General features: G+C 39.3%; 1 protein-coding gene across 4 annotated transcripts; it reads left to right on the forward strand.

Annotated features, from left to right (window-relative positions):
- The first annotated feature begins 1,963 nt into the window (after positions 1-1,963).
- Positions 1,964-23,612, forward strand: LOC141019171 (choline transporter-like protein 2). Of its 4 annotated transcripts, none has more exons than XM_073494015.1 (22): positions 1,964-2,109; positions 10,426-10,474; positions 10,559-10,632; positions 10,736-10,820; positions 11,970-12,054; positions 12,436-12,549; positions 12,674-12,734; positions 12,864-12,987; positions 13,143-13,226; positions 13,364-13,476; positions 14,762-14,893; positions 14,992-15,091; positions 15,354-15,446; positions 16,526-16,610; positions 16,919-17,181; positions 17,342-17,436; positions 17,673-17,776; positions 17,885-17,958; positions 18,078-18,148; positions 18,574-18,662; positions 18,792-18,876; positions 19,418-22,484. In XM_073494015.1, the coding sequence occupies exons 1-22, from the start codon at positions 2,082-2,084 to the stop codon at positions 19,594-19,596; spliced, it is 2,187 nt and encodes a 728-aa protein (XP_073350116.1). In that variant the 5' UTR covers positions 1,964-2,081; the 3' UTR covers positions 19,597-22,484. The 4 variants fall into 4 exon arrangements, with proteins under 4 accessions (XP_073350116.1, XP_073350118.1, XP_073350115.1 ...); XM_073494017.1 differs by lacking the exon at positions 19,418-22,484 and adding an exon at positions 22,775-23,612 and having other exon boundaries at positions 1,966-2,109; XM_073494014.1 differs by lacking the exon at positions 1,964-2,109 and adding an exon at positions 8,368-8,777.
- The last annotated feature ends 1,062 nt before the right edge of the window (positions 23,613-24,674 follow it).

Consider the following 24,674-nt stretch of genomic DNA (forward strand, 5'->3'; position numbering starts at 1 on the left):
AATTACTTTGCTGATTAAGATTTATCACTTTTAGACTTTAGACTTTAGACTTTTATTCATCCCACATTGGGGAAATTCACTTGTGACAGTAGCAGGTAGACAGACATACAATAAGTACAAGAGCAGGTAGACAGACATACAATAAGTACAAGGGACATTAAACAAGTAGACTTAAAGGAGCTGCTTAAGGCCCCCACAGTCTCATGTAGGGGGTGAGAGGGGTTGTCCATAATTGGTGTCAGCTTGGCTAACATCCTCCTCTCACCCACCTCCTCAATGGAGTCCAGAGGACAGTCCAAAACTGAGCCAGCCCTTTTGACCAGCTTATTGAGTCTGTGAGAACACGAGCACATGAAATAGGATAAACTCTGATACTGTGAATTAAACTACCCAAGCTACAGTTTGATCCAAGGCCAGCTACAACATACATTACAATGCTATATAGTAGCATAATTCCTAGTAATAAAAATTCAATATACTAAAATGTATAATAAAAACTCTGGCCAAGTTATTTTTCCCTGCATAGTGTTTTTAAGTAACTTTTACACACTTTTTTGATTAAATATAACTTTTAAATCAAGATTTCTGTTTCTAATTGATTATTTTAAGAGTGATTTTGCTACTTTCGTGTATTTGGTTTGGGTATTGACGAATTCAATTGCAGACACCTTTAATACTTCACACATTACAGTCATTGTCTCTTTGAAAATGATTTAAATATATTTTACTCCACAGTATTTATTTGACAGTAATTGTTACTTTGATAGTATTTAACACAGGGCCAGCTCATACAACATGATATATTGCACTATGCAACCATAGACTAAGTAGCTAAAATTAGATCCATCCCAACTGGCTACAACATGTAGGTTGCATGTTCAAGTGGCATTTTGCTGTTTCACTTTCATAAAGTTGACTAACCAAACTAACAAGAGATAGATTTTTTTACAAAGAATGGTGAAAATCAAAGCAGCAGAGCCTGATATATCCTGACTTTTATAAATAATGCAACCCGATAGTGTTTTTTTGTTACAACCCACTGCCTGGTGAATGCCCATGTCTCTTAAACTCCACGACCCCTGTTTGTGACACAGGCTTCCTACAGAAACTCCAAGCCTATGCCAAAATAACCATGATGACATCATCAGGGTTATTTTTTTCAGATTGTGGAAAGCTCCATCTAGAGTACACTGAACTGGACCTGTAATATTGAGGGACTGGCCCTTTAATTCCACTAAAATAAAGTACAACCCATGCAGTACATATTATAATACTCTGAAAGGGGCCGTTCTGCATGGTGAATGATTCAAGCTCAAAAAACGTAGGCCTATGTACATTTTTCATACGTGTGAAAAATTACTTGAATACTTTTTTGAACACAGGGTTTTGCCTGTAACTGAGTATTTTAACACTGTGTTGTTTCTTATTTTACTGGAGTAATTTCGGATCTTACGTCTTCCACCTCTGCAGCCTACCAGCAGCTGTCGTGACTCACAGAGTGCAGAGTCAGATCAGGCAATGTTGGGCCTGTAAGCTGAATTATGAATGAATAGATTGCTTTTATAATTAATGTTGTCTTGAATTTCATCAGACCAACAAAAGTTGTGCTGTGTCACTGATTCGCTGCACGTTTGGCTGATGAAGACACATTTTCACTGTGAATGAGTAATGACGAACAAACAAACGAACGTGGTCTAGACCTTGTTGTGTTTTATTAAATATTAAGATTAATTTCTATCTGGTGCTCTGCTGTTTCATATCATTCAGTTATAGCAGCTCATTGGACAGTTGCGCCTCGATCAGTTAACGGTGCTAGAATGAACCCAGTCTCCAGGACTCTAAACTCCCGCCTTCGCTCGGTGATTGGTTTAGGACCTTGTCAATCATGGTATCCTGCGTTTTCATTGGCCAGCACGTTCCCCTAAGGAATCTCCCTTTAAATGTTAGCAGGGCAGACAAGATTTTTGGAGCGGATTTCTTCGAAGTGTTGGAGTTGACAGAAGCGCTACACGAAAACCTCTGTCAAGGCTGGGAATATGCTGTAGTGGTCGCCTTTGGCCCAGAAGAAACACTCTGTAAACATGGAACTGGAGGAGAAACCGAAATTTGGTAATTAATTCAAGTCCAACGGGGGCATGCTTCACTTCAGTCTGTCCCGGGATAGCTCCCCTTTAACGTCACATTTACAAACGCAGGTTAGCTAGTTTTTTGTTTTGGCCCTGGATGGTAGCGTGAAATGTCTGCTGTAGCTCAAATACTTGCGCTACTTGAAATTGTTTTCGTATTTACAGCAATACGTGTATTGTTTTCTGCTGTTTTTGTCGCAAGTTAACGCTAGCTGGTACTAGTGGACCACTTTCTCTCACGCCATATGCCAACCTAAATATCAGCTAACATCTGTGTCTACACTTTGGACTCACAGACACAACGCGTGAATGCAAAGTTTTTTTGTCTGTCACGTTTTGTGTGAGGCAGGTGGTGGCACAAACTGCCTCGTATATTGTCACTGTGTACAATGTCCCAGTTTATCGTGTGCTTGTGCAGTTGCTGCCACATTCCTCAGTCTGGTATGGCAGGCAGCAGGAGCTATGTATAGAGCTTATTAGAAAATACCTCACACATGTGCTACGTGCTTTCAGTCTCTATTGGTAGTGTCATATTAGAGACACTATGCTCGGTTCAATTGTTCAAAACAATATCTCTTTATTTGCTTGGATTGCCACCGTGTGGTTGTAATTATCCCCTCCTTATCCCAAATATCCCTTATAAATAACACGGTGACACACCCTGTTGTGTGTTGGATGTGATATACATCTTATGTTATTCTTTCATGGGCAGAGAAATTGGACAACAATTCACAAAAAAAGAAAAAGCCTGTTCTTGGAGCATGTTTACTGCCTTATGATGCCTTCGTGCATTATACTAAATTAAATGGGCTTTTAGTTTTTAAAGCACTTCACATTGTTCTACAGAAACATGATAATCATGTTTTACAGGATGTTGACAATTAGCACTGAATAACAATACGAGGCACTTCTTCTGCCTGCTGGCTTTCATGATGTGGCTTTCACATAATGTTGTCTTCCCCCACTCTGCACACACCCTTTTCCACTCTGCCTGCCACATGATGGCTAATTGACTTACATTCCCAGCCCTCAACAGAAGGCACAACCATACTTTATGTGCTTGTTTCCAATAAACAAAATACTTAAATGTTTGCAGAGGATTTGGACAGTTGTACGCAGAGCAAGATGGTAAAAAGGAAGCCATAGAGGAGGAACATAATTGTATTTAGACCCATGGGAGAAGATGGTTGTGACGTGGCTGCAAATTCACTTAGGAAATGACATTGGTTTGAGTCACCAGCTTCTAAAAACTTTAAAGGCACAGTTCACCACAAAATCAGAAATACATATTTTTTTCTCGTCCCTGCTGTGCTTTTTATCCATCTAGATTGTTTTGGTGTGAGTTGCCCAGTTTTAAAGATGTCTGCCTTCTCTCGAAAATAACTGAACTAGATGTCACTCGCCTTGTGATGCTCAAAGTGCCAAAAAAATACATTTGAAAGATTCAACAGCAATGTGTCTTTCCAAAAATCATGACCCAGTTAATCAAGATACATTTCTTTCAAACTACACCTGCCCACTGCAACACTGCATTAAAGGAAGTGTGTATCTACTCATGGAGGTGAGGCTTGTGACAGCGTGTGATGCTAACATTAATGGCATCCGCCCTGGCTGAGTTGTATCGTCAGCTAGCTTCGTTAGCTAGCCACTCGTCCTTTCGTGTAGCGATACGGTTGGCAGGTGTAGTTCGGTAGAAAGCATAGTTCCTACAGGAAACTAGTCACAACAAGGTTCATAGATTATTTTGAGTAACTGGGTCATGAGTCATTGCTGTTGAGTTTTCAAATGCTTTTTTTTTGTGCTTTGAGCCCCACGAGCTGAGTGCCATCTAGTTCCATTGTTATAAAGAGAACACAGACATCTTTACTGCTGATATCTACAAAACTCTACAACTCATACCAAACAATCTAGATGGATAAAGAGCACTACAGGTAATAGGGAAACTATGATGTTTTGATTTTGGGGTGAATGGTCCCTTTAAGTTCAACACATTAATATTTCTGAGTGCATCGTGAGACTTTAGTCAAATCTAGCTAAAAGAAGGGGAGGCATTCTATAATCTAAACATACCATAGGGGGACTCATTCAGAACACACAGTTAGGATCCACCACAGTTTCACATGTTGGAGTAATTTCAGGCTGAGATATATCAAGAAACCGCAATGACAGGATTTGAAGCAGCCGGGCAGCCATGCCCTGGTGCAGATTAGGTGTAATTATAAGCCATATTTAGGAGCCGTGCACTGAAACTCGATGCCGAGCTTCACTCTTTCATGTTGTTTTTTTTTTTTTTGAGCTGCATTTGTAGATTTTTTTTTTCCTGTTTCATTTATTTTCAGTTCAGTTCCTGTACTCTAAAGTTTTCCCCCAATACTACTAACACACAGCTGAAAACTTCTCCACCTGTTTCGATTTAAATGTGCTTCATCATACCCTAACAACCCACACCAGATCATGTGACTCTTCTTACTGTCTAGTGGTTCTGCCGGCTTGCCAACAGTCTGCAATACAAAGGCATGTTCAGAGCAGTGTGAGACTGATTGGTTATTAAGGTCAGGGAAAATGAGTTTGGAGAGAAGAAGAGATACAGATGGAGAGTAGACTGGATGTGGAAGCAGGACCATCACGAGTGAGCTATTTACCGGATGTGTTAGTCAGTTTCTTTTACCAGTCAGTAGCTTCATTTGTTGATCTTGGCTGACCCTGCTGACCGTCCTTATTAAGGAATGTCTCTCTTTGTTAATTGGAAAGCAGCACAATTTTTGGCACTTCAACAGCTCCAGTAACTTCACTCGAATGTTCCTTGAAATGTCTCTTATTCTGTAGTCAGTAGGACAGTGGTCTTATTTAGTCTAGATAATGTGTTTGTGTTTGTTGGTTTCAATTTCTGTCAGCTGTGTCTCAGAAATACATAAATAGCTGCACTGGGTGGGACAGCAGAGATAAGGTTTGATTCTGAGTTTATCTGAGGGGCTTGTTGTGTGAAAATGTTGCATGAGTAGATGGCAGCTTCTTTATAAACTAGCTGGCTCCCAAATATGAGACAGACGTACTAAATTTTGTTGTAAGAATACAACATTTTACTGTGTATACTGTAGATTTGTGTGTGATTGTGGTGTTGCTTCCTTTTTAACACTGTAAATAGATCTGAGCTTGAACTTAAACACTTCACACCCTCTGTAATGAAAGACATGTGGGAGATGTGCAGGGTGGGCAGCAGCTCTAACCTCTAGATGCCATTACAGTCTGCCTACTATATTCTTTGGCTATAACATCAAACCCTTTAAGATTTATCCTTTGGACCTATAGAACTTTTGGCTTTTCTACTTACTCACCCACCAGCTACTTATCTGACCTTGACTTTAGCTCCTTTTAGTTCTCTGGAACTAAAAGCAAAAAAACATGGTCTTGCTGTTACATAACTCAATTGCATTTCTGAGTTCACCAGTGGCCTTTGACAGGATCCTGGAGTTGGAAGGTTTTAACAGCGATATGTGAATGTCTTCTGTAGTCAAAGCAATACATGTCGATGGAGATCTACACAAATCAGTTTACAATGACCAAAAGTGTTGCATAGACCTTTTTCACAGCACACAAACACGCAGGGAGTCATCATGTATGTTATAAATTCCACCTGTGCTTCTCCAGCTTTGACATGTTGACATGTCAAAGTGTCTATTGTCAAATAAGTTTTGTTGATGTTAATTCAATAAAACGCAACATGGCTACTTTTGTTTCGAGCATACCAAGTATTATCATCAGTTGTTAAAAATATAATCAAGTTTGATAATTAACAGTAGAGCGTTGTCACTGCAGACAGATTGACTTATCATACAGTGTTTACCCTATACAATAATATAAGGACATTTTATGTTTATCGATTTAAAAAATTAGCAATTTCCGTCTGTATACAAAAAAATAGAAAAAAGTCCACTGAGAACTAACGAGAACCATTTCACCTGGGGAAAGTAACTTCATCAGTTTTGATGCTCTCCACATTGATTTCACGTCCCTTTTGCTCAGGTTGTGCCCAAAACAGCTGGGGTGCTGCTCCTAAGCCTTATAATAGCATGGAAACCCTTGTCATAGAAGGGAAAGCACAGGTGTGACTCATAGATTTAACGATGGCTCTCTTCTATTCGAGGGTATTCAGTAAGGCAGGGTGTGACAGTATGCCAGCATGAACAGTCCCAGGACCCTGAAACAGATCAGCTAAATTGAATTCAGCAATCCTTAATTTCACCGTACTTTTCCAACTGAGATGTCGTCCATGACAAAAGTGTACCAGATTTTTTTGTAGATTAAGGATGTGAAGGGAGGTGGCAAGACAATATAGCAGGGAAACTGAGGAAGGTCAGGACACATGGGACAATGTCCAAAGTAAACAATGTACTGAGGAAGAAACATGAGGAGAAACAATGCAAGACATCAAGTCTGGCTTCAGTTTCACTTCTGATGAAATTTCTGTGAAAACAAAACATGAACTAAAGAACATAAACTATGATGACATGAAGACATCTTTCTTTCTAGCAGTAATTAATTGTTAAATAATAAATATCGCAATGAATAGACACATTAATACTGGATTTATAATCAAAACACACCAAAGCACAATACGAATACAGATTGTCTCTCTGGAAATGGGTGCCCACGTAAATATTAGAAAAAAACTGTGGTATTTCATAAATAGATCAAAGCTCTTAGACATATAACATTGCATTTTTTATGGTGCTTTGGAATTAGATTAGATACACTGGAGAGCTGTTAATGGATTAAAACTATTGCTCTCTGCCAACAAATAAAAAATGTTTAGGTATACACTGTGAAATTCCGGGCTGATAAGGACATAGAAGCTTAAAATAAGAATTTGGCTGACAACCTACGCTAATAGAGATGTTTTTTTTGTAGTAGTTTTTTTTTCTTGCTTTTAAAGTATTTATATCCCCTGTATTGCCAGGGAAACAAAGAGATCTTCAGTTTAAAAGTAATTTAGCTGCTCACAGAGCACAAATTTGTTCATACAAATTTATGAAACAACCTTTAATACAACCTTCCTTCACATGAAAAAGATGCTTAAATTGGAAAGTGCTTCAAAAGCCTTTTTAGTCTGCTATACAACTACTTACTCAATGGGAAGAATGTTTCAGTACTTACATAGCACAAAGTGATGGCAGGTTTTCACCAGTAGTTCATGAATGTGTCAATGCAAAATAGATGTTGTGTTGTGACACAACAGAATAACATCGGCCACTGCATCTGTGATTGTTATCTTATATGTTTAAGGCCAACAACAGTCAATAATTCCAATGAAAAGAGTCATTCCCACATACAGTTTTTTACCTCAGCATCCTTGGGAAAGGTCTTTTGTAACCGAACCTCTTTTGATAAATTACTTGAAATGTGTGTGGGGGGGATTACTATTTTTCACTGGAACTGGATTTTTTCAGTTTCAGTTCAACAGTAAAGGACAATAATAGGAAGTAAGAACTATTGTTGTGATGTGTTGTCTGCTGTGTGTCATGTCTTGGATTGTAATCCAAGAAATCAAATTCCACAGAAACTACCAGTCTCTGTCTCTGTCAATCTTTACACTGTCCCTTGATGAAAAAGATTTTTGTTAGAGAAACTGCAGCACAGCCGAGGCTCCTGATGGTAATTTTCCCATGCGCAGTAATATTGGCCATATAACAAGGACAGAATGGAAACTTTCAGTCATTCGGCTGAACTTTCTGTTTCTGTCAGCATTTGTAAAAAATAAAACAATTTAGTCCGTCTGTGGACTCTTTGTTACAATTAGAAATTCATGTATCATAGTCAGATTGCCTTTGGCTGTTTAATACAGAACAGAGAGTGAGTTTTGTTCTATCTCAATCGGTCCCAGTGTAATACTGCCATGCTCCCACAAGATGGGAACAATCACTCTGAGAGGATGAAATTTGAGGGGATATTATTTTCTCCACAAGGCAGTTTAAAGGCAGTTATTCAACATCACAAAAAGATTTATATTGTAGAGCTTAACATTATGTGCTTCGGCTCTCTGCAGGTGATTGGATTTGTAGCAAACCATGTGCTGCACACCTGAATCTAATCACTCCTCCTTCACTGCAGCTACACACACCACCACCAGAGGAATGTTTCCTTGTTTACTCCAAACACATGTTTCTGATAACAGCAACTCGGTTTTCCTCTTCGTACACATCAGCAGTCCCCACCCTGAAGTCCACACCTCTTCTCTTTCACATGTAACCTTCCTGTAGATACTTCATTTGCCTGTGGGAATGGCTTATTTGAGGCAGAAGCAAAGTGGAAAAACAGACAAAAAGAGGTCTTTTGGAAGTGGGAGGAGACAGCAGCAGATGCACAGGTGGGGCACAGATTGGAAAGAAGCAGTTGTTTCAGGATAAACATGGAAGCGAAGTGAGGAGGAGCATTGCTGACTGCCCAGGCTCACAGCTATTCAGGGACAGGTTGGACTGGTTTCTTTCTCCACAATACCTGATTCCCCCGCTCATTTAAACCAGCAGAGAGGGAGGAAGCAGTCAGCCAGATAAAGGGGGAAGAGTAAAAGAGTTCTCTGTAACATTTCAACATTTGTCCCTGAGAGGAAATTCAACATGCCTGAGGAGGATGAAGAATATTTTGGAAAGAATGGTAATGCTCTTTATGTTGAGTTTTTTTATCAATTCACAGCTTTTCTCTGTCTGTATCAATTTAAGAGACGTCAGATGAGCCGAGGATTATTGTTCTGTCTTTAGGCTTTTCTTTTCTTACTGCTTTAAAAGTGAATCTGTCTCATGAGGTATGGAAATTGTTTTGAGTGAAACTGGAGCAGCAGTATCAGCATGTCAACATGGTAGGGGAAGGCTGGGTGTGTTTGTGTGGAACCTGCCACTGCTGGCAGTTTGTTGATTATACAGGTGTGTGAGAGCCGGGAGCTCTTTTATCAGTGCTTTTCTCCTTGCACAAATACTAATGTGTGTTCAGACAATCATTAAGAGAGCAGGATTTTCATCTGAAACTCAATCAGTGATTCTTTTAGCCTGGCACTGGTTCACGGCTACATGTGTCTGAAAGATTCCTTTACTTGTTTATATTCATCAGTGGAAAAATTTCAAACATCAAAGCAGTGAAACTTTGAAAAAATAGCACCTCAGAGTGACAATACTGATATTACACTGTGTATATGAAATACATCAACTGCGGTTTTTCTAACAGGAACCTTCTCCAAGAGCTCATCTGGTAAATGCTTCCCGCAGCATTATCCTCTGGCCCACATACATTATTAATATGCAAAGACGCCACCGAGAATATCATACTCCACTGTCTAGACTCTACGGGGTTTCCAGTGCTACATATGTACACATGCTGTGGTTAGTGCTTTGAGAGATTTGAAGCCTTAGCAAGGCAGCCATGATGTCAAAATACTGGTGATTTTGGATATAAAAGCATTTTTTTTGTGTTGGTTGTGATTGTGCAGCCTGATAATCTTTGACCTTGATCAATGCTTTCATGCTTTTTAAATTTCTGTTCTGAAGAGAACTGAACCACTAAGTGAAACTAACGTTCTCTGATGAATTTGCTTAGATAATACACTCTGCCTCCCGCTTCTGACACGCTGACCTCAGATAACGTGCAGCAAACTTAACTATATGCCTCTGTCTGCAATAATTACCCACAGAACATCAGCTGATCACTCAAAATCTCAATGACTTGAAAGCATGACACTGTTGACAGTGAAACCCTGTAGAAGTGTTTTTACTTCATTGCACTGCAATACATGTATGCATCAGATTATTAAATAAACGTGTTCAGATGGGAAGCTTCTGACAAGTCCATTAATTGGAGGAAGTCTTGTTATCATTAGAGCCAAAAATAACATAATTCTCTCCAGAAAAACAAAAGTAACACTATCTCTGACATAAATCCTGTATTGACATGACATGATTGCCTTGTAAAATTAGATGTTATGCAATAAAATGATGTAGGCCCCCTCTAGTGGCTGTGCCAGTTATGTTGGCTTGGTCTTTGACATGAATTTGCTTCAGCTTAGTCACCAGGGAGGAATTTGTTGGGTTGCCAGGCGTGTCTGCCTGGAGGGAAAAGTCATCTGACAGAAGAATGGGAGGAAGACGGGGGCGTACTGTTACGTGAAATTAAATCATCTCTCCTTTTAAAGACTGGGTGCAAGGTGCATCTCTGTTTTTAACTTTTTATGTTTCTCGCACTGCTGTAGACCTTTCATCACAGCAATGGGTTAAGTGTTCACAAAGCAAAAAACTTTTCTTTTTTTTTTCCATAGGCGAGCCAAGGAAGTATGACCCGACCTTCAAGGGTCCAATCCAGAACAGGTGAGACCTGATGTTACTTCTGGAACATGTTTTGTTTACAAAGAGTTTGTTTCAATGCTTCAAACTATACTCTCTCTATTTTAGGGGCTGCACAGACATTGTGTGCTGCATCCTCTTCATTATCGCCATACTGGGTTATTTTGCAGTGGGAATACTGGGTAAGGAAACGGCACTGCAGTTTGGTTTACATATAAAAATACCCACCCATAGAAATACAGAAAACCCCTTTGTAACCTTCAACTTCTATGTTTGTGCTTCCAGCCTGGTCCCAGGGCGACCCCAGGAAGGTGATCTATCCCACAGACAGCAGAGGGCAGTTCTGTGGGCAGGCTGGCACCCCACTCGAGTGAGTTGCCTGCTAAGTTTAGATTATCATTATAAGAGTCCTTGTTTCTCTGCTGGACGTTGTCTTTGAGAACACACACACACACACACACACACATAGCGATGTGCAGACCAGTGTAATCTTCAATGCATTAGATGTCCATCAACATTAAAACATGTCACACAAGAACACCATGCTTTATTCAACAAATCTTTAAAAATGCTTTTTACAAATTACCATTAGTCTAAGTTAATACAAACATTGCAAAAGTGCCAAACATGTCCTTTTACAAATCATCTTTTCAAAATATTCTTCACCCATCGATATTGAATCTCTGTTGTCAAGGCAAGGCAACAAATGATTTCCTCTTGCATCCATTCAAAATTAATTAAAAAAACACAGTATACAAAATTTATGGATAAACCTAACCAATTAAATCAAGTCAATCTGTAATTGTCTTAACAGATCCATCTATAATTCTAAATTGCTTTTCTTTAATAACATATGATCTAATAGAGAAGCCTCTATATGCGACTTTAAGTCTAGAAATCCAGAATGCCTCCTTCTTACAGCTTGATTCCAACAGGCACGACTGTGTCTTGTTCTGACTGCGGTGTGCCAACTGAAGCTGATCACAGCCACTCTAGACAATGCTTGCGATTCCACCACAGTGTGTTTCAGAAGCGGCGCCCCGCTCTGCTTCGCTTAAAATATGTCTGTTTTTGCATCTAAGGAGCAGATAGAGCCTGGAATTCAGACACAGAAACGGCATAGAACATTTGGTCAGTTTTCAAAATAAAACACCCTGTGCAGTGTCCTGATGGTAAAAGTACAAAAATCAAGGAAAAAATGACCAAGTAAACAAAAAGGAGGAAGGAACAAAATATCAGGTGGAATCATGGACTCTCTAAGTCTCCACCTCTCTTTGACAAACTCACCTTCTCAATCCAGCATGTTTAAGGGAAGAGCCTGGATGATTCAGTTCCATAAAATGTGCTGCAAATAAATCTCCTGATATTCTTGATGTTTTTTATACATGCCCTTTTTCATTAGCACATGTTAACAGTTGAAAAACACCCTTTGTGTTTCATGAAATCACTCCTAACAGGAGCTTCTTCTGTCAGCGTTTTCTTCCTCTGACCGTTTTGTATGTACTGTATGTTGTAACAGGAAAAAGCCACTGTTGTTCTACTTCAACATCATGAAGTGTGCCAGCCCCATGGTGCTGCTGGAGTTCCAGTGTCCGACCACACAGGTGTAAACTCACTCTTTTGACGTATTCTTCTCCAGCAATTTCCTTTTTTGTTTTCAACCGATTTTAAATGTTTCCTAGCTGTGAGCACCTCCTCCACTTCCTGTTTACATAGTTCTGTGGGAGAGTGTACTTTATTTTGAGACTTTTCCCAGTTTGAAAACACAATAAATACAAGATATGCTCAGAATTGGTACGTAGTGTGGGTTTTGGATACAGCTATTGCGTTTGTGTCCTCTTTATCACCAGGAATTTCCAAAATAGTTTATCTTGGCAATCAATCTCTCTGCTGTGCTGCATTTTGTACTCAAAATCATAACCAGTGAATGCTTTCCCTGCACTCAATGTAACCATGTCCTGCTGTAAATGCTGCTTCATCCTTAGATGTGTGTGGAGAAGTGCCCTGAAAAGTTCATGACATTAATCAAAGCCTACAGCAACAAAAATGACTTTGACTACTACAAGAAATTCTGCAAGGAAGGTGTGACTAATTCAATGGTGAGTTTAAAGTCTGAATTTAAACCTCATGGATGCTTCTTTCTTTCTTTTCTATCTCTGTTATTGTGATTGTTGAAATGTTTCCACGCTATTGCTCACCTGTTTTGCATATACTTTGTTTCAGGGTATACCAGAGATCCTCAAGCAAGGTCTCTGTCCTGCCATGCTGACCCCGAGCAAACCTTGTGAGTTGGATCTCAGTCTATCTATCTATATCAATCTGGAAAGTTGCGGCATATAAAAATGTATGTCACGGATTCAAATTGACCAGCCTCCTTTTAATTTTTGCTGTTTCTTCTTCTACTTTCCTTCAGTCACTCGTAGGTGTTTCCCAGCTTTGGGCACGAAAGGAGGGGTGATAACCGTGGGAAATAACTCCCACTTTGATGATGGCAATGGAAACATGAGAGATGCCAAAGATCTTGTGGATGGAGTCAAGTGAGTATATGTCAGAGTAAATACCCTTCTGTCATTATTTGTAAATAGCCGTGGCCTGGCTTGTCCCAACCTGCCACATTTAGATTTTACAAACCGTATCTGACGAGGAATCCCACACTGCTTAAATGGATAAACACACAGGAATCTCTCCACAGGAATGCCACTGTGGTTATAGAAGCTCGTCAGGTGGTCATGAAAATCTTTGAGGATTACACACAGTCCTGGTACTGGATCCTCATGTAAGTCACTCACCTACAGTTGTAAATCTCCTTTCTGCAGCGTCTTTTGTCACTTTAATCCAGTTTTCTAGCAATGAAACATGAGTTGGATTCACCTCTCACTTACTGACTGTCCTTACCTCCCCTCCTCTCTCCAGTGGATTGGTTATTGCTATGCTCACCAGCCTGCTCTTCATCGTTCTCCTGCGCTTCCTGGCAGGGATCATGGTCTGGGTTATGATTGTCCTGGTGATACTGGTCATAGGATACGGTAAGGGCCATAGTACACAATGCTTAGTCATTTTCATACTCGCCTCAAAGTAGGTCAGCACTCTAGAGGCCTCTTTCAGCAAGCAGGTTTGACAAACTCTGAATGTAATGTGTGCTCCACAACAGGTGATCAGAGTTTTTGGAACTCCCAGTTCCATACTCCATATAGTATCCCGCTTTGGCTGCAGTATAAAAACATTTTTTACCTTTCTATACAAAAAGAAAATACAGGACTTGTGCTGTCAGACTTCAAACAAACAAAAATAATATGTTGTTTGTTTTCTGGAGATTTTTTACTTCAGACACAATTAGTTTTTATTTTTCCTAGCTGTGAGCAGTCCCTCCATTTCCATTGTGCATTGCATTGTGGGTGAATTGTGTTCAACAACAGCAGATTCAAGTATCTGGGTTTTTAGTATCCATACTGACCGTTTCGAGCACACTTCCTTTTGTCACACAACAGTGTTGTGTCACAACAGTGTGAACACACTACATACTCAATCTTCTTTTGAATTAGTATCTCGTAGGATATTGGCACATATCTTGCGTTAAGCACGTGTGTTGAATGAAAGGAAGTCATCATCAATGGAGGTCTGATAACAAGTGTCACCATGTCAATGGGTAAATAAAGAACAGAGCCTCTGTTTTATTTCAGAGGAGCTACAGATGTTCATGTGTGAGCTGCAGGCTGTTTCTTCATCATCAAAAACAGCAACAAGCAGTTGAATTGGGGAAAAGAGTCTGTAAATTGATACATATATTTTATTCAGCAGAATCCACTCATTCATCATTTACCAGATTTCCTTAACAGATGATAAACTTTGCATCCATCAGTGCTCCAGCCTGTGAGAGAACAATCTTTCTGCTCCCTATCATAACTTGTTTAGCTCCCTGCTGCTCTCTCTCTGCCCCTCGCTCCCTCTTGCTCGCATGGTGCAAAATATATGCATTCTGGATTGAAGTCATTGGTGTTTTATAGGTGACAATGAATGATCATTTTCCTCTGTGTCCTGATGTAACCATACTGGGAAAAAGAATGGAAAATATCGACAAGTTTCCCTCAACTCATGGTTAACAAATTCAGTTTTCTCTGAACCTGCTTTCTGGAAAAGTCCCCTGTGTTCTTTCCCAGAAGCAATGTGACTGATGTGTGCTGCCCCATTTACACAAGTGCTGTTTTTTCTCATGAATACACATTAGAGGATTTTTGTATCACATTTTTTGTTTTGGCTCTGTTACACACTGCTTCCATTTGCTTAGTTAAAATATAATTTGCCACTGTTTAGGTATCTTCCACTGCTACATGGAGTATGCTGCACTGAAAGGAGAAGCAGGTGCTGATGTGACTCTACAGGAACTGGGCTTCCAGACAGACTTCACAGTGTATCTGCAGATCAGACAGACTTGGCTGGCCTTCAGTCAGTACACAGCAATCTTCACGTTTCTACATTCTGACATGTTGCTATAAAGTTGGGACACCTATGTCACCTCTACTTCTGCCATCCTTTTCCTTCAGTGATTATCCTGGCCATTGTGGAGCTCATCATCATCCTACTGCTCATCTTCCTCAGGAAGAGGATCCTCATTGCCGTTGCTCTCATCAAAGAAGCCAGCAGGTCGGACTTCACATTAGAGCTTTAGGCATTATTAGAAAAGAAGATGGGATGAAATGAAAAATAGATCGATGACAGTTACGATGTTAAATTGTTCTGACTTAAAAACCCTTTTACTGTGATTCATGGTGATGGATTAAAGTGTCAGGCTAATGGCACAGGCACAGATGAAGTCATTCAATTGTAACTCGGAGTAATGATGGATGTGGTTTTTTGTTTTGTTTTTTTTGCTTGACTTGGTTGTGATGATGCTTTGTGTTTACAGAGCCATCGGGCATGTGATGTCTTCTCTCTTCTACCCACTGTTCACGTTCCTTCTCCTGGCCATGGTCATCGCCTACTGGGCAGTTACTGCTGTGTATCCTTTCACGTTACTGTCCATCAGTGTGTCATTATTTAGGGCTGACTGTAGCCACAACATAAGAGCAATGGGTAGAGATAATAAACACTCAGCAGCACATGTAGAACTGCCCATGAGCCAGGCATTTAACCAGCTCTTAAAGTGGACTGAGTATTTTCAAAGAAAAACACATGTTGTGAAACATCAGCAATTAAAAGTATGAATCATCCTTGTCTTGACAAACAGCAGCATAGCTGTGGTAATGGAAGTAATAGGCAACTCTGTCTGACTAATTGTGAAAATCTACAAAGTAATCATTCAGTTTATGAGGAAGACCAAGTCAGACAGCAGAGGGCAACATAGTGCCTCTTAAGACCAAACAGCCACAAGCCCAAACATTTGGATACAATTCTTTAATCTTTACTAAGTTGGAACTTCAGACCTCAATAGTTTACATGGATATGAATGACATATTTTGACCCTGTCTGCAAAGCAAAGTGTTTCTTCAAATGATACATGACAAACATTGGATATTTGCAGTGTTTGCTGCTTTGTGTAGCTGATAAACAGCGCTAATACTATGTTCTGCCTTTTGTATATCGTAACTACGTCAATTAACTTAAACTTCAAAAAGGAAAAATGCTGACGTCCCCAAAAACAATTTTTTGGAGTCAAGTCTGTGACTTAAGGGAAATCTCTGGTAGTCTGCAGAAAGTCCACCTAAGGCTCCTTGGGACTTGATGAATTGTGGATTTGGACAGGCGTAGCCACTCCTCAGGAATGCAGTTGCTACGTTTGCAAGTCTGCAAGTGCGGTAGATTTGGGACATTTTGATTTAATTTTAGTTTTGCAGTAGCAGCTAACCATCCAAGTGTGTGCAACTGTATTAGGCAGGAATACATTTTAAAAACACGTGGATAACTAATGAAGCTTGGGTGGTGGAACACGTCAGCCATTAATGTGAGTTTTCTGACACTGAACCCTAAATGTCTCCTCCATATCTGTGGGAAACATGTAAGTTACTTCGGACAAACCTGTGCCAGAATGAATATAAAGTGATGTCATATTAGTAGGTTGTCCTTGACAGCACTGATCAGCTTCTTGTCTACCTCAAATGAACCCATCTACAAAGTTTTCAATGATACAGCATGTGACCACTCAAGGACAACATGTGACCCAGCTGTAAGTTTTCTCATTTTATTTATCAATTCATGTTGGAACCTCCAGTCACCATTTTTTCTACCTTACAACAGTTTTTAGAAAACATCATTGTTCATTAATAATCTTTTATTGACCTTCTGAATCTTTTACATTATCACTTGTGAATGAGGTTTTTTGAGTCATAACAGACTGCTTGATCCAGCCCTTCTTATTTGGAGTGAATAATAATGGTTTTTCCATCACATTAAATGGAAGTCTTCTGGATTGTCAGTCCAGTGTCAAGTGTCTGTGTTTACAAGGTGTGTATGTAACCTGTATCTGTGCTTCAGAACTACACTACCAGTTCCATGAAAAAGGAGTGCCCTGACTCTGAGTGCCTTTTTGCCTTCTACGGTGGAGAGACCGTTTACCACAAATACCTGATTGGCCTGCAGTTCTACAACGTCTTCCTCTTCTTCTGGTGTGCCAACTTTGTCACGGCTCTTGGACAGATGACCCTGGCCGGGGCCTTCGCCTCGTACTACTGGGCCTTCGTCAAGCCAGATGACATGCCTGCCTTCCCAGTGTTTTCTGCCCTCGGGAGATCTCTCAGGTGTGAAGTGTATTTTTTTTCTCCTTGTGTGTTGACTTCCTCTGGACTCGCTTGTAACTTGTTTTATTTTTAAAACGGAGGATTCTGATTTGACAGTAGGTCTTCTTTCAGCTGACATGTTTTCGTACTTTGCTTGAGCGTCACTTTTATCTTGTTTTAGGTATCATACAGGAACTCTGGCCTTTGGCTCCCTTATCCTCTCAATCATTCAGATCATCAGGGTTTTGCTGGAGTATCTGGACCACAAACTGAAAGGTCTGGTACTAATTTTGATTATAATTACACGTCTGCTCAAGATTATAATCCATAGTTTGATAGCACATAGACTTGAGTCAAGCAAATGAAGCTCTCTGACTCTTGGGGCAATGCAAATGTTAGTTTGTTGCTCAAAAATGATCTTAATTAACTTCTAATGCATCCTCGGGGTAATGTAGAAGACATGTCTCCAGTGTGGGTTGAATCTTCATTCACCTGTCAATCATTATTCACAGGAGCCCAAAATAAGTGTACCAAATTCCTGCTGTGCTGTCTGAAGTGCTGCTTCTGGTGTCTGGAGAAATTCATCAAGTTCCTAAACAGAAATGCCTACATTATGGTATGTGGTGTATTTGGTTATTTCACTGCCCTCAGCACATCATTAAAATACAAACTCAGAATTTGTAATGTTGAATCAGTTGAATGAAATGATGTATTTGGCCTCTAGGTGGCAATTTATGGCAAAAACTTTTGCACCTCTGCCAGAGATGCCTTCTTCCTCCTCATGAGGAACATGATCAGGTGAGTCTACATGGTGTTTTGGACAAGTATAAATTCAACTTTTTTTTCTGTTTTTAATTGATATGATTGTCAGTTTCTCTCTTCTTGTAAAGAATAAATGATTCTCTTTAATCCTTCAGGGTGGCTGTCTTGGACAAAGTGACAGATTTCCTCTTGTTTTTGGGCAAACTGCTCATTGTTGGGCTCGTGGGTGAGTGTTATTTTTCATGCTTGAATTTTTTTATTGACCATACACACTATTCTAGACTGGAGAAGCATTCCCTGACGAAAAAGTGTGAGATTATATGCAAGTTTTCCCGAGAGGTTGTTCTGTATACAGGTGCTGCGTTTTAAATGAAATGGCTGTTAACCAATCCATACACTTGCAAAATATAATGTATTGTCTAAATATGTCTGCTTAATGACCTTATAGCTGTATTACTGTAAGTGAGCAATATCAATGGTGTTTGTATTATTTTCACTGGCTTGAACTGTAGATACTGTGGATATCTATTGTCGTTCATAAAGTACAGTGTGACAGCTATCGGAGAGACAACTATTAGCAGCCGTCTGCCAAAAAATTTAACAGGATTTGAGGTATTAAAGTGTGAGCTTTCTGTGGTCTTTGTTCCACAGGGATCTTTGCTTTCTTTTTCTTCTCTGGGAGAGTGAAGGCCTTTGAGAATACAGCTCCTCATCTCCACTACTACTGGGTGCCCATCCTGGTGAGTCTGATGGTCCTCTAATCAAATACAACAGGATTGGTGTATAACTCTGTTGTCCCCGACTCAAGATGTTGCTATGTGTAAGTTATGAATTTAATATGAGCCTCCGGTTCTTGTCGTTCTTATCAGACGGTGGTGATTGGCTCCTACCTCATTGCCCATGGATTCTTCAGTGTGTACGCCATGTGTGTGGACACTCTTTTCCTCTGTTTCTGTAAGTAACACCTCAGTCATTCTTAACTTCCTTGTATAAATTCTTGGTTGTCCAAACAAGTGTCAGTTAGACTCCTACATAAAAGAAACCAAGCATTGCTGACATGTTGCATTGAAGACAGGCCTCGACATAAAATGCAAAACCTTCCTCACTTCTTTAAGTCTCACATTGCTTTTGGTGTTGGGCTGTCACTAATTCTAAATTGCATGAATGTGGTGTGCTACACTTTAAAATTTAAACACCATTTGAAATTAACAGTCTGTTGCTTATGGTGTTAATCTGGAAATTGCTGCTGCTGCTTGGTGTTGAACTGTTATCTTTCAAAATCTGTAATGCCTGTGGGTGCTTTTGCTTGCTTGCTGTTTGACTTTCTTTCTCTTTTTGTCTCTCCCTTCTTTTTTTTCTCACTTCCCACAATTCACAAACTTCCCTTTCCCCTTCCTACTGGCCCGATAACACCTTTTTTTTTTTTTACCCTGATTTCAATACTTATTTTCTGTTCCACCTGTTAACACATAAATATACACTCACACACAATAAGGTGAAGACTTGGAGCGCAATGACGGTTCAGCAGCGAGGCCTTATTACATGTCCTCAACCCTCCATGAGATTCTGTGGAAGAACAAGGCTGAGGATCTGCCTTCTTCTTCTGCTCAGCAACAGGACGATGAAGACATCCAGTTGAAACCACAGAAGGCTGAGGAGGAGGACGCAGCTTAGAGAAGAGGAGTTTTGTGGGCAAAGACACTGTTTGCGAGTGTCATTAGTTTTTTAACTGTTAAAGTTAAAGACTATGTTAATGACTATAGTAAGGAGCTGGTACTTTGCTGTTGCCCTCTGGGAAATTCTGCTTCTCACTTAACCACTCATGTCACAGAGGCAGATTGTGGTACAGCTACAGGACACCAGGCCTTAAAGTAGCAGGGATTCAGTGTTTTCTTTATTCACAGCCAGGTGATGCATATTTCCTTTGACCTTTTTGGTCCATTGACACAAGACATGGGAAATATTATTTGATCGATTTGTTTCCTTAAAGGTGCAATGTGTAAGATTTGGCTAGCTGTCTAATTCATAATCTGCACAAAAAAGGGGCAGCATATCACCAGATATGCTTTATGCTGCTAACTGTAGCTGCTGTTGGCTAGTTAGCTTGGTTTTTGACACATCTTGCTGTTCAGACTGGGAGCTCAGAGCACCAGTGGAGTGTTGGTGTTTACACTGCTGGTGCAGGAGCTTTGGACCGGACAGGTCGGGGGTTAGCTGGTTAAAATGCTTGCTTTGGTAGATATCTCTACAGCACAGTTAGGGTTGGGTACCGTTCACATTTGTACCAATGCCGGTTCTGATACCGGTAGCTTGAATTCGATACAGTATTTTCTTTCAGTAATCTCTCTGTAATAACAAAACACAAAAGTAACAAAAGTAATTTCAACTCTAACTAGATGACTTACTCACTTCCAGTAACAATGCACATCACGTCAGTCAGTCGTTCTAAGTTTTATTTCAGTAGCATCTTGACTGCATATAAATCTGTAATATAAAATAAGTTTTAAAGTAAACTGCTACATTTAGCTGTTCCTGCTCATCAACCCAGTGCTATAAGAATAGATATAATAGCCCTCTCCTGGCACGCAACGTCTCGACTAGTGGTATTCTGTATTTTAAATGACTGGAAATTTTTTAGTTTGTGTTTTTGAGCTTGTTGTAGCAGCTCAGTGTTACAGCAGCAGATTGAGTTCATTATGTGAAGTCAGCAGTTATAATTTAGTTTCCAAAGCATATTAAATACTGTATATGCCTGTAATTATGAGCAGACATGGCGTTTTATGTTAAGTATGTGAATTGAAACGGATCGTTTGTAAATATACTTTTACCATGGTTGCGCTGTTAATTTGAATTCCCATTATGTGTTAGCATCGACAGACATACTAATAATCATACTGTTTTAGTAACTAAACAGCATGTGCTAATTTCAGACGTAGTCAGTGAGTTTTGGGGAGATGTCTCACTCTGTCTTTCTTTCAATAAAGATGCACACTCAGGTACTGAAATTTGGCACAGATTGATTTAATGTGAATCGCTACTCGGCAGTACCGACATAATTCGGTCGGTACGCTTAAAAGTACAGAGTTCGATACCCAGCCCTAAACACATTACATGAGATCATGACATCAACATTTTAACATTTTGTTAATAATTTCAGTTTTTTAGTTAATTTTATTTAAAAAAAAAAATCTTTACAACTAAAAATCACACATATTGCACCTTAATTGGCCATTTGCTAAACCCCTTCACAAAACAGTGATTGTTCAATCATAGCTTAGCAACCATAATCAGGCATGGCAGGCCTCTCAAGCTTTGGACATGCAGAAGCAGTGTGCATGTGGCTCTAGTAAAGTTTAAGAGTCTGAAAGACGGTGTCTCTGTGTCAGCTTTCTGAAATTTAAAAGTGTGAGAACAAAAGTTTATGGAATGAATTAAACTGTTTATCATTAGCATGTTCACATGGACCCGCCCTCTGCTGCCTCTGATTGGCTGCCATAATAGTTTTACTCTAACACTAACCAATTATCACTCATTGTACCTAAACCTGACCAACCCAACCAACAAGCGCGATGAGCACTAGCCAATCAGAAGCAGAGTAGGGTCTGTCAAAAACATTGGCTTATAGTTCTAACCCATAGTTAGTTCCAACACAAAGGAGTATTTCAGCAAATTCACCCAACGGTGTGGAAGCTGGTCCAAGATCTTATAACAGAGTGTAGGCTAACTTAGTGACTCTATCCTGCTCTTTGTGGGATTTAGGAAAGTTTACACAGAAGCCTAAACTCATTACCAGTATAAACGCAAATGTGCTGTGCGAGAACTTTAAAGGCATAGCTACAGTAACAAGGCAGGTTAGCAAATGGTCAATTGAACATTTAGAATGTCTCTAAGAATGAGTGCATTAAATGTGTGTATTGTGTATATATGGTATTAATTCATAATTTGCTACTTGCTTTAGATGATGAAATGGTCTTTCAGTGGTTGATTCAGTTCAGTTAGTTGAGAAAAATTCTCTTAACATCAGGTCTTTCCTCACTTTTAACATCATGGTGCTTGACATGTCTGTAGTTGGTTTGTATTTTTTCTTGACCATGTTGGAAAACCTGCTCAACTAAATGTCTGGAAATTGTATAAATGGCTTCTTCTGAGGTAAACTGACATTTCTAATCTCTGTCTTAGCCTTTTAATAGTTCCTCCCACTGCCACTAGCCAATAGAAACTTGAAGCCGATCATGTGCCTCATTTACAGTGTTAATTGGTCTGTTTGCACCTTTGACCTAAAGTTTTTACCTTGTTGTTTACAGTTAACGCAATCAGAATCATCAGTGCTACTTAGTATGTTGCACTATCAATGCACTTTTATTTCTGTTGACACTAAGCCATAGCAGGTTTTTTATCTGTATAAATGAATGCTGGCGATTTTCTTGAGGCCAGCTGCTTTCTTCTTTTATTGTGTTGAAGTTTTTACTGTAAAACAAGCAGTTGTAGTTTTGCATCCTCTTTACAAAGGATTGTGTGCTTGGCAGTATAGTTTGTTAAATAAACAGTATTTGAGCTGACAAGTCTCCGCTGCATAAAATGAAGGAATTTATTGTCTTGAAATGGATGCATGTTCTTGGTGATTGAACTGTTGATTAAAGCTATAAACGTTTTTTTAATACAAATGAAGCTGTATTTCTGTGGAACTGGAAACAAGCTAATTTAACTTTGTCTTTCAGTCACTCTTGCAAAAGTACTTGTCTCTGTTCAGGCTGCAGATTGTCTCTGCTTTTGCAAAAATGCACAAGAAAAAGAAAAACATCTGTGGCTTTGATAACCTTAGTTTAATGCCATTTATTGAATCTCTTTCCAGTGGAGGATCTTGAGAGGAATGATGGCAGTGCAGAGAGGCCCTACCTGATGCCTGAGAGCCTCCGCAAAGTCCTGAATAAGAAGAACAAGACCCAGCCGGCTGAGTAAAGCACCTTCTGTAACATTAAAAGCCCTATTGAGGTGAGACTGTGGGCTAAAAACTGACTGGTTTTGTTGAGTTGGGAAACAGGCTTGGACAAGAACCTAATGCCGTTAGTCACCAGGAGCCTACAGGCGACAAACCGTGTCATCCAGTGTGTTTGGTTACTGCCAAATGTTTCATTCCCACACGTCTCCGTGTCTTATGAATCAGACACTTTGGTTCGTCATGTTATTTAATTTTTGTTAGAGTTTTTGTCCGGATGAAACATTTGGAGATGATTCATTTATATTCTGAATGTAGTAAATACCCAAACACATTTTTAATATGTTGTAAATTTTTTATCAAAGATGCAGCCAAATTTAAGCATGTTTTATTTTTAATATTTAAGTGAGACATGAAGGTAAGCTTAAATATAATCTATTAACGCTGTTACTTTGTGCTTTTATCCCCTTTTGTTTTTCTTCTTAAATGTGTAATCGTATTTTATATTTGGATAAATATTTAATCTTGTTGTTACCAAAGCCATTAAGCTGCCACTCATTCGTAGAGGAGGTGTATTTACACTTACAATTAGACCGTTAGCATCGGATGCTGTGGTGCATCTTTTATCAGCAAGCATATGGAGAGAGTTATGAAAAGGAACAATTGACGTACAGGGTTATGCTTTGATTCTTATTTTATCTTTATGGAACTGAATTGAGACTGTTTTTGAAATAAAGCATAGTTTTGTACATAATTGTGTGAGGCCGTCTCTTCTTTTAACCACTTACTAATTTCCATCCTAAATGTTTCCACTTGCTCTTGGAGCTGTTCCCAGCTTTGTCTTGATGTTACTCTGTGCACCATGATATTTGCTGATTAGGTATATTTCAGGTGTTGGTGATGAATCCAATCTGCTCCATTTTATTTCTATTTTATTAAAACGGCCATGTGTAGTAGAGAACTTGCCAACTGTGCATTTTGTAAGACGTGGGGAAACCGGTCCTGTTAATGGGCTTCACTCTGTCAAAGAATCATCTTGGGAGAGAAAACTAATAAGTACTATTGACATTTATGTGTTATTCTATTGACATCCAAGAATTAAGCGCTGTAGTTTTTATAGTAAGAGTTGCAGCCATTAAGCAACTAATCCACTACATTTTTCAAAACGCATGACAAAACGATTAACTTACGCATTTCTTTTTGTGTTCCTTGATGTATCATAAATGTATTTCACATTAAAAAGTCACCACCGTAATCATTATACAATTTTATGTTTTTGACCTGATTCTGCCTTTAAAGCAACATTATAGAAATTGACAATTGCAATTTTGGCCCTTTTACAAGACGCTATCATCAAAATGATTGTAAAGTTGTCATTCTAAGGTTTTTTTTAAAAAAGTTGCATAATGTTGCTTTAAGTTAGAAAAATGTTTGCCATCATCACAGAGGGCTTTTCCAACACTGTAGCTATATGATGCTCATATTGAGTGATATTAAAATGCTAGTGCTATGTGTTCATTAAAGTGGCTCTTTACAACAATATTAAGCAATTTAAATGAGTAAATACATTTTTAATTGGCCATATGTGAGTGGATTGAGAAATGGGACCTTCCCCGTCTCTCTCAGTTGCCTAAAAGCCTGGATGATTTGTTTTAGTTGTTTTAATGCTGCTGAACTGTGGAATTCTTTGTGAAGAATATTCAACGTTTAAAAAAGTGTTCATATAGTCTCTCACCTGCATCTTTTCTCAAAACACGACTGGTCATGAACGCACCAACCCCTGAGCTTCAGTGCATTCATCCACACACAGGTACAT

This window comes from Pagrus major, chromosome 23 (assembly GCF_040436345.1).
Source record: "Pagrus major chromosome 23, Pma_NU_1.0".
NCBI lineage: Eukaryota > Metazoa > Chordata > Actinopteri > Spariformes > Sparidae > Pagrus > Pagrus major.

What these genes read in the sequence shown, in the direction of transcription:
- LOC141019171 (XM_073494014.1), top strand. Translation starts at nt 8,741, where the DNA reads ATGCCTGAGGAGGATGAAGAATATTTTGGAAAGAATG. An exon ending in GCTGACCCCGAGCAAACCTT is followed by an intron (nt 12,735 to 12,863) that starts GTGAGTTGGATC and finishes ACTTTCCTTCAG; the next exon opens with TCACTCGTAGGTGTTTCCCA. An exon ending in GATACTGGTCATAGGATACG is followed by an intron (nt 13,477 to 14,761) that starts GTAAGGGCCATA and finishes GCCACTGTTTAG; the next exon opens with GTATCTTCCACTGCTACATG.